General features: G+C 30.9%; 1 protein-coding gene across 2 annotated transcripts; it reads left to right on the plus strand.

The window, feature by feature from the left end:
- Window positions 1–225: 225 nt before the first annotated feature.
- LOC111709175 (uncharacterized) lies at window positions 226–10,645 on the plus strand. 2 transcript variants are annotated; one of them, XM_023482784.1, is made up of 9 exons: window positions 226–692; window positions 2,844–2,913; window positions 3,607–3,679; window positions 4,960–5,009; window positions 5,749–5,976; window positions 6,246–6,951; window positions 7,233–7,277; window positions 8,376–8,446; window positions 9,512–10,645. In XM_023482784.1, the coding sequence occupies exons 1-9, from the start codon at window positions 571–573 to the stop codon at window positions 9,584–9,586; spliced, it is 1,440 nt and encodes a 479-aa protein (XP_023338552.1). In that variant the 5' UTR covers window positions 226–570; the 3' UTR covers window positions 9,587–10,645. The 2 variants fall into 2 exon arrangements, with proteins under 2 accessions (XP_023338552.1, XP_023338553.1); XM_023482785.1 differs by lacking the exon at window positions 7,233–7,277.
- Window positions 10,646–10,936: the final 291 nt, after the last annotated feature.

Here is a 10,936-nt window from a genome sequence, read left to right on the forward strand (position 1 = left end):
GGGGGGAGAGAGCAAATAAGGCAGTCACTACATACCCGCTCTACTAATATGTTCTTTCTTTTTGTTTTTAAAACATGCATGGAATAGAAGACTCGTTTAATAAATGAACATTGAAATTGATATTGGGTTTAACGTAATGATTTCACTAAAAGTTTCTACCTAATTTAGAAACAATTATAATGTCAAGAATTTAAGATTTTTCAATCTTATGAAACGACGATATCTTCCACATTTTTCACCAGATAAAGGTTTTCATGGTATTCGATTTGAATTTGACAGAATCGAAGGTCTCGCATGATTCTTTAATGGAAGAAACTGTATAAAAACTATATTAGTGGATTCATTAATTTTCTTTCCGCCTTTTTTGGTAAAAATAATCAAACTTAAACCGTAAATTTAACGGAATACAGTCGTCGTCGTCGTCTTCGTCGTCATTGTCGTCGTCGTATATATCAATAAAATAAAGAAAACTTTTGATTTAAAAATCGTCTTCATCGTATTAAAATAACCGTTGACCACTGAGGAAAACAAAATAATCCTTAATTGTGTAAAAATGAAGATATCTCTGCAATGGTTGATCACGAGGAAGAAGATCAGCAGATAGATGATCTTCTCTACGACTTTATCAAACATATTCCCCAGCATGAGAAAAAAAATGTTCTCAAAAGTCTGAAACTCAAATTTCAGCGAAGGTTTGAATTTTATATACAATGTACAATAAAATGTACAATTTTATATGTCCCACGAAACATGACAGTTGGTCTTCTTCTATAATATATTAAGTTTTTTTTTTTCAATGAGAATGTTAAAAAAAGTACAAGGCAGTCATATTAAGTAAAATTTGTGTCAAAGTAAAATAGATTTGAGTAAAAGATTTGTTTAACGAAATTAATTTCCAACAGTTTAATATCTATAATACAGAGAACGGACAAAGACATTCCAAACTATATTCATCAACTGTCATGTTTCGTGGGACACCCTGTACCGTTCATCTTCTATATAAAAAGTTGTAATATCTGTTTTTCTGTCCGATCATAACTTATGCTTTGAATGAGAAACTCGGGAGACCCGCGGTAACGTTCATTGCTTGGTTTTGAGATTCTAAGTTGAGTGGGTCGACTTTAATAGTGAAAATTTAGTTTCCCGGTAAAATCGTTCAAATGCGTTCATTAGCAACGAACTGAATTTTCCATTTTGATTATAGTTTTCCATTCTTTCTTTATAAAAGTTCAGCTTTCTTCAACTCAAATTTATTGACGGCGTTAACAATTTAAATTTTATAAATTGTTTATGATGTAGTCCATTAACTATTATTACAGATATTAACTGACCTAAAATTAATTAAATTACTGAAAAAAAACCAGAAGACAAAATTAAAAAGCCATACAAAACGAATATTTCGGTAATTTGCATGCATGTTTAATTTGCAGAAAAATATTAAAAGTCGTTGTCATTTTTAATTTCAATTTGATCGTTCTTTTTAATTTTTCATTTAATTTTATGATCGTTACCGATCACAAATTGATTGTTTTAGCTTTTTGTTATCGGAATTTTCCGTTAATATTAAAAACCTACCATGTAAAGAATACGCTGCCCCCCTAACCGAAAGACAACTTAAAACTGCACTAAAAGTCTAAAACCCTTAAAGTACTAATATAAAATATTAATCTTTATAATAAAAAAAACATTCATAATCGTTTATATATATACTAGCCTTAGAGGGCGCTTCGCGCCCATCTTCTAAATTAATTGTGAACATGTTCTCTTTGTGTACATCGTTAAACAAAACAAAAATAATTCGCGGATTTTCACAAAAAATTTCGTGGATTTTCAAAATTTTCAACAATTTAATGAAGATCGAATTTTGATGGAGACAAATATTTGAAATTTTGATCATTCATAAACCTTCCCTGGGGTCCCTAGATGTCCCACAAAAAATGTGGGCCCTATCGGTTCAGCCGTTTTGACGTTTATTGGATACAAACAAACAGACAGACAAACAAACAAACAGACAGACAAGCCAAATTTATATATAGATGTTGCGTATAGCCAGCCGAACAGCTAGACCGATTGGGCTGAATTTTTATGTGGACACTCATGGATGGCCGGGGGTGTTAGTGTTTTAGACAAAAAGAAATGTTCATATTTTTTTCCAATTTTTTTTTAAATTAAAAAAAAGAATTCTCAGGCAACGCCGGGCCCTTCATCTAGTATTACATATTATATACGTTTATAAAGGAAGGATTAAATGAAAATATAGTATGCTCTTAGCTCTAGGCTATTTGGTCACTTGTCAACAAACAACTTACCGAAGGGTTACAATTATATTTATTAACATAATTAGGGTTATCCACAATAAATAAGATTTAAATGAAATAATAAAAATAAATAGTGAAATACTAACTAAAGCTAACTAAAGGTTGAATCAAATATAATCAATAAATAATTTACTTAATGATTGTCTCTGAAGTCTAATCCTTTGTGGGTTAACATGCAGTTGCAGTACGGTTGCAGAATATATTTTCTTCATATACATTTTACAAAAAATATGTATCACAGTCTTAGAGAAAAAACTTTTTTTTAATAAAAAACTATACCCTTGTTTATTCTTAGAATAAAATAGTTAATTTTACGCTTTATAGTCGACCCACTCAACCTATAATATAAAACAGGATAAAAATCGAGAACATTTCCGTGGATATCCTGAATTCTCCAATCATAATTTGAGACAAATCGGTCCAGGGTTTCCTGTGTTATGATCGGACAAACAAAGAAACAGACAGAGATTACAACTTTATATATATACATATATATATACGTATATATTTATATATATATTGTAGACGAATGTCCGTGGCTGAGATCAAGGAAGCAATAAACCCAATACAGATCAGAAGAAACAGCATTATTCAGGAAGGGGGCAAGTTTCATCTTTTTTTTACTTTAAAGTTTTTAACAGATTTTTTTAATTATACAATCTAGGTGCTCATAAGTCAGTAGTGTGATTATTGTGTCAGTTCTTTCTTTATTTTTATGAAACATTGCTAAGAGTTTCCATTGCACAATGAAGACGACTTTTTAATATTTAAATCTCCACAAAGCTATTAAACAACTTTGATACAGACAATAATCCAAACTTAAATAGTAAGGCGTCTTTATTGTATTTATATAAATGCTAAAAACAGTATCATTTGATAAATACCAAGGCACTTTCTGAGAAAAAAACTTGTCAACTTTTGGATTTTCGGGTCGAACTTGAAATCAAATTTAAAGCGGCAATTTCAATCGTTAAAAGAAAATAATAAAATTGAATTTAGAATTACCGCAAATGGCTTAATGTAAATTTTTCTTTGGAATAATAAGATATTCAACAAATTAATCGCATTAACCTGGAGACCAAATCTAGGCCTGGTTCAAATTCTTTAAATAAATTATTTGCATGGAATAACGTTATTTCAGCTGATAATTTAAATAAGTGTTTCAAGATTTGAGCCGTCGCTCCATTGGAACCGGTGATTGGTGGTTTAGCGACGCAATTCAAATTCTTTAAATTTGACCTCTGCTGGTCACTTATATTCCTAACAATGAAACCCCGGTATTATTAAGAATTTACCAAACCAAATATTTAACCAAGTTGATGAACAAGATTCAGAAGAAGACGACCCCACTGATGAGTCAGGTAAAGAATATACAGTGCTACCCACAAATAATGAGACAACGAAGACGACTAATGTATTCAGTCTTTGTTATCAGATCGTAAATAAGATTATCGCTATCTAAATAAACATGTAATTTCTTACCCAGATTAGTAAAATTTTATATTTTCTATAATTCATGCGTTTTTGTAGTGATTACTAGAGGCGTTCCAAAATTTCATTTTTCCAGCAAAAAAAAATCATTTTGTAAATGGAATAGTCCTCGAAATATTTTCATAAGGTGACATTCTGGGATATTCCAGAGTGAATGAAAACTGGATATTTTCCGCTTTCGAGAATGGAAACTAGATTTTTTTTCCAGGTAAAGGAATGCAAACTGGAGATTTTCCTTTTTTCCATTCCGTAAACCAGGAAATTCTGATTTCCATTCCGTAAACCGGGAAATTCTGATTTCGATTCCGTAAACCGAGAAATTCTGATTTCCATTCCGTAAACCGGGAAATTCTGATTTCCATTCTGTAAACCGGGAAATTCTGATTTCCATTCCGTAAACCGGAATTTTGAAGAGTAATAACGTAGAAAAAAGAAAAAAGACAAATAATTAGACATTTTTAAATACATCACGAGAAGTGATTTATTTGCATGAAACAATTTTCAAAAATAATCTGCTTATAGTTTTCATCTGTACTTGGCCTAATAGCATTTGTTTATAAGCTTTTCAGGGGAAAATCTGGGGGGGGGGGTACTTACTCCCCCCCCTTTTTACTTTTTTATATATAATAGAAAATCACTGTTCCTATTTTTTTGTCCATAATTCCCTTTAAAGCAGTATAAAGTCATATCATTATTGAATTCCAGAATTTCTCTTTAAGTTCATAAATCTGTCTTATATTGATATTGATTTACTATAGACTTGAAAAGAACTCAGTAATAAGAAGCCAATATTGTAATGAGTAACAAAGCATTTTTGCACACAAACTAGGTATTCACATCATAATGATACAAACGATTATTATTGGACCAACTAAAGTTGGCTTGGTTCACAATACCCATAGATTAATAATTATATAGATAAAACACTAGATGTCGTCTTTTTAAGTTTTTCGTTCACATTAACCTTGAGGCAGAAGCCCATAGGAGTTACGTGGATGTTGCATTCAATGACAAGACAGAGAGCATGCGCGTTAGTCCTTTCAGTCTTTGCCTTTTGAACGAAAAAAGCCTAAATCTTGAAAAGACGAAATCTAGTGTTCTATCTGTATTGTTATTAATCTATGCATACACCAATTAACATTTGCTCTAGATTGTGAAAATGATGGGGATATGGGAGTGTGGAAAAAGTCAAATTTTGAGGTAGTTTAGAAATAGAAGAATAGAAAATTATATGAACATAAAATGTATTTCTCAAGATCAAACTATTGTAAAAAAATAGTATTGAAATCGTTATTGGTTTTTTTAAAAATAAGAGCAATATGTTAGCTAGCAGATGTGTGTCTTTCTATGAACTATTGAAGCAAGTTCTAAGCTTTGCATTAGATTTCTTTCTAATTTATGTATAGATGACCTTAACACAGTTCTTGGCAGAAATTTATTTTGTATTGCAAATGATTGTACCGTAAATCCTTCGGATCTTAGTAAAATGTTAGTTAAGAAACAAATGAAATATTTTGATGTCCCATTGGAACATGCATGGAAAGTTCCGGTTTTACAAGAACTTTTAAATACAAGAATAAATAATTTATATGTTGAAGGATTCGATGATTTCGTAATAACTGAAATGATAAATATGTTATGTAATGAGTAATGATCAATGTTGTCTATTTGTGCATAATTTTGCATATTTTTCTCTTTTCTTTTGGAAACCTTTTTTTCATAAATTTATTTAAACAAATTCAAACTACACCATTTATATATGTATTTATATCTTTATGTGTGAATAAATCTTTATAATAATTAAACAGTACCAAAATACGCAGAACTGCTCTTAATTCATTGAAATGCATGATTTTCACAGAAATTGAATTAAAAAGGCATAAAAAAATAACATTATAAAAATCGTATACTTGTACGTTTATTTGTTTACATTTAAAAGGATATCATGCTTACTGATGGTTCTAAAGATGCTCCTGCAAAAGTGGAAGATGGGAAAGCAAATCCCAGGGATTCCACTGCAAGTCTTTTCTCTTTTCTCAACAAGATTCTTAACTATAAGAAGTCTGGGGATAATGATTTGAAGATTACAAATGAAGAAGATGTTACTGATCCTTCCAGCAAGTTTAACAAAGATGAAAGTGCAGCAAATAATGCTGGTAGTCAACAGGTATGGCTGGGCATATCAATAATTTTGTCAATAAATGTCAATCCGTTGGTTTAAGCTTATATTAAAGAAAACTAACCGTTAATACCTTTTTAACTTACAAAGCAGTGGTGCCTTGGTTAAAACTTTTCCCAGCACCGCAGCCATCAAAGGGGTTTGTTGTTAAATTTCTAAAGGTACAATTACAGTTTAGTAAACGTTTCTTTTCATTGAATTACAGATTTTTATTTTTTATTTTCAAACGAATCATAATGAACCAGCCCAATACACAGGAGGGTAAACTTGATAAGGATGAGGAAGCATTTTATGCCGCGTTGAAGGAACGCTTGATTGAAGAAGAAATGGAAACTCTTGATGATACAGCCAATTCAACATCTAATGCGGAGACTTCAGGGAAGATTTCTGAAAAGGATAGAGCTTTGGCTAATCGTAAAAGTTTGTCAAAACTTCATGTAGAGCAGTTGAATAAAAAAAAGGAGGCAAAAGCTTTGGAAGGAGATACTAGCAGTCCAGTTGCCCCTTGGCTTGATGTTGCTGAACGGGTTAACGGTCATCCAAAAAATAGCGCAAACAAGGACGAAGACCCAGCAAAAGAACGTTTTCGAAACAAAAGTTCAAATCTTCCCAGGACGGAGAATGAAAATGAAAATGAGGATCTTGATTGTTCCACAAAGAAGATGGAGAGATCTGTCCACAAACAATGGTTGATTGGGAGATGGTTTGCTAAAAACGGTGAGGCCAAAGTCAATGAAGATACTCGTAACGGATTCCAGGTTGATAAAGAAGCTAGTATGGATCTTATCAAAGATAACGAAGAAGACATTGACAAGTTGAATACTCTTGATGCTCCTGAACCTGAGAGTGTAAAAACTATGGAAGCTGGAAATAAATCTTCATCAGACAAAAAGATTTCCGTTTCTGACCAGTTTGCAAAAATGGAAACAAATAGGAGTAGAAAGTCAACAGGGGAAAAAACAGGTTAATTAAATACGCTATTTTTTTCTTTGAATTCAGTCCAAAAGCTGGAGGGACTGTTATACGTAAGGTCAATTGATTTCGATAGTCTTCATTGTCTCTGTAAAAATAAAAAAAATATCTTTAAAAACCTTGATCAGACAAAAGTTTTAAAGGGTTCCGTTGTGTATCAAACATGCAACTGTTTTTTAAAAGAAAGGTCACTTAAAATGTCGTCTATAGTTTTTTTAATGTGTCTTTCTTTCTCTTAAAGGCTATGCGTTGAATTTGAATTTAAATTTTAGGATTGGCTCGGATGGCAGACGATTACATTGATCCCTTTATTGTTGGTATTTTTATTGGAATTCTTATTATTAATTCAGTCAACAATTAATTTGTGATTTTGCTCTTTTTAAATATTTTTTTTTATTTGTATTTCTTGGTCAATATTTCAATATATTTCAATATTTCAATATATTTCAATATTTCGGAAAAATTTCACTTTAAAATTTGACCCTTTTCTAAAAAGAAGAATAAGGTTTCTAATAAAGTAGAAAATCGTTCCACACTATTTTTGCACTTCAACGTGTATTACAATTTTAGCAAAAAAAAAATTTTAAGGTGTTTTACCAGTAGATAAATTATCGACTTATCAGGCGGAATGGGTCAGTTGAGGGAGGGAACCCCTGGCAGTTATGAGCCTTCGATATGCAAAAACGAGCCTCCAAATTTTTCTATGCATAGCTTCTTTTAAAACCCTGGTTTTTCATGCTAATACATATTTTTTTAACACTTTTTATGACATATTGGCACAAGGGTTTTTCTTAAGATCATATTATTTTTATTTTATGTTTTGTATCTTATATTGACTCATAAAGTGGTTTATAATTTGCATATTTTATTTTTAAACATTTCTTACACAGAAAGAAGGCATTTATTGAACTTAGCTATTTTGTTTTGAACTTTTAAAAAAAAGATTTAGATTGATAGTCATTGTCAAACTTTTGATGATCATAACTTAAAGAAAACTTCCAAAAAAGTTATCACTTAAATCAAAGATTGTAAATTAAATGAAATTCAGAATGTTTGCTCTATATATTTTCCCTTCTGTTTAAAAAATGTTTAGGTTTGACAATCCTCTTTTTAAGTCATAATAAGGCACTATTTATAATAATTGATAACTATTTCTGATCTTTAATAAACCTGTGTGTGGAAAAATTGCAAAATATTTTTATTACAAATAACAACTAGGAGTTTTAAAAAAGCTGGGCTGCATAGCGGAGGCTCGTTTACTGTATGATGGAGGCTTATACTGCAGAGCCGAGGCTTGTGATGCAGCATAGCAAACCTGGGAGGCGTGTTTCTTTGTAAGTGGAGGCTCATGGCGGTCGGGGCTTCCCTCTCACGTTAGTGCTTTTTTGTTGTGGAAAATGCACTTTTTTGTTCAGCATATTTTGATGAGCCTGAAAGCGAGGATGGGGATGAGAACAATGCCAGTACAACAAGTACAGTCAATCAGGTGAAACCATAGATTAATAACAATACAGATAGAACACATGATGTAGTCTTTTCAAGATTTAGGGGTTTTTCTTTCACAATAACACTGAGGCATTTCGCTATGAATTACAAGACCAGAGGACCCTGTTCTAACTCATTTGGGCTTCTGCCTCAGAGTTATTTAGAGAGAAGAAGGAATCCTTAAATCTAAGACGGCATAAAATGTTCTATCTGTATTGTTATTAATCTATGGGTGAAATTACATGAACTGATTACTCGCCTCAAATTTCTTTCTCTTATAACATCTTTGCAACTATACTTTTTTTTAAATGCTTGGTTTGGTATTTTTTAAACTATCTCAAATCTGTTTTGAAACACTGAATTCAAAAACCATGAAATGGAAAACCTCGTAAAAAAGAAGAAAATACGGGCCAAATTCTTAATTTTTTTCAAAGTCACAAAAAAACCTAAAGCAAACATTTTTCCAAATATCAAAAGCAGACAAATGAGTAGTATTTGGTGGTTCGAAGCGCAACTTTAAATTCTCATAAAAAATACCTCTCTTTTTTAATATTTTTCAAATAAATAAAAAAAGTTTTAGATTTTTATTAATTTAAGTTTAACAGATTTTTTTTAATGTTTAAAAAAAAATTATTTAAAAAAATTGTAATTGCAACAATTTAAAAATTTTACTTGAGACAATTAAAAACATATTTAGTTATTAAATATTTAAGCATAAATTTGTTCCTTTCATATCTTTTAAGATAGAGATTTTAATTGGTTTTCCTATTAAATGTAAAATTAAGGATTTTTACAAGTTTGACAACGAACTATCAAAAGTTTAAAGTCAATTTTAAATTTAATTAAAAAAGATTATATATCAAGCTGTTTCATAATTTATTTCTATTTCGCAAAATGATATATATTAGTACAGTACAGTACAGTACAGTACAGTACAGTACAGTACAGTACAGTACAATACAGTTTTTTATTGGAATATAAACTCACTTGAAATCATGTCGACAGTCTTTTAAAAAAGATTTTTGTAGAATTTTTTTTTTCATTTTGTAATTAATTTTTTTTTGAGGTTGGAGCACAACCATCCACCAGGAGAAGATGGAAGAGATATCTGTGCAGTGAATGCTGCTGTTCAATTATTTAATCATTTTAAGTCAAGTACAGTGGTAGGCGATTATATCAATACAATAAAAAAGACATTTCAAGTTTGTTAATAGAAAGTTGGTGAACAGCTTGGATACAGATATAAATAGAAGTCAAGAGAATCTGCTAGTTAAAAAAGCTTCCATTTGTTTACTTGTAAACTTGTTTGTAAAACAAGTTAAGTTTGTTAATAATCAAAACTCAAATGAATTTTGTGTTGATAAAATCGCCTACCACTGTATCTGTTTATTGAACACTACTGTTCACTGCAAAGTGAACACTTTACACTGTACAATACTGTACAAGATTAGGTTAGTCTCGATATTAAGAGAAAGAGAAGATCAAGGATGAATCTTGATATCCACCATTTTAAAGTTTTCAGCTCAGGTCACAAAATCATGCCAGTAATTCAGCTTAATATTATTTAAAGTTCTGTATACTATGATTAAAGTTTTACCTTGTGTTTAGCATTTTTAAAAATTGTATCAAGTTTCTGAACGATAACATATCAATTTGTATATCAATTTATAAAATCCCCCCCCCCCCTCTTTCCTTGGTTTCACTTATATTTACAGTCGTCGCGTTGTATAAATTAATACAATGAAGATGCCTTTCTTTTTTCCGTCATTCTTCTAATTAACAGCTTCTCTTTGTTACCTAGTAAACGTGTAATTTGAAAAATGTTTGTTATGAATGTTTGTATGATGCCCCACTGCAATACGACTTTTAAAAGCACTGTTAATCTGTGGAACTGTACATGTAAAGCCATGTGAACATTGTGAACCTCTATTTTTAAAGTGCCATGTCGAATTCAATACGTTGTATACCCTTTAAACCTCCATCGGAAGTGTTTTTTTAAAAATTTTTGATGAATTGAATTGAAACTCCTGCATAATCACTGAAGCATAAAAACCATTTTTTTCTTACCAAGTTTTTTTACTGAAAGAACGATTTTACTAAACGATCCCGAAGTGAGAAAACGAACACAATATATGGAAAAAGAACGATAATTTTTAGAAATTACGAAATCATTTTTTTTTAATGATTGAAAAAAAACGAATGAAATGGGCCGTTCACGAAAGAAATGAAAAAAGCCCATCTTTACAGAAAAGTACACATTTTTAGCGAATTTCGGGATCTGATGTGGGAAAAGGTTTTATGGCTATAAACTGTGATTTTTTTTTGCAAACACACCGTTTCTGGGATTTTGACATCATCTTTGACATTGCACAATTAAACTCTATTTTCTGATTGATCAGCGGATTTTTTGGATAACGGGGGGTAATGGAGGGAAGGGTTTCGGAGGGGGACATTTTTATTTGATAACGAGATTGTAGGATTACTGTAGGAT

This window comes from Eurytemora carolleeae, unplaced genomic scaffold (genome assembly GCF_000591075.1).
Source record: "Eurytemora carolleeae unplaced genomic scaffold, Eaff_2.0 scaffold878, whole genome shotgun sequence".
NCBI classification, from domain to species: Eukaryota; Metazoa; Arthropoda; class Copepoda; order Calanoida; family Temoridae; genus Eurytemora; species Eurytemora carolleeae.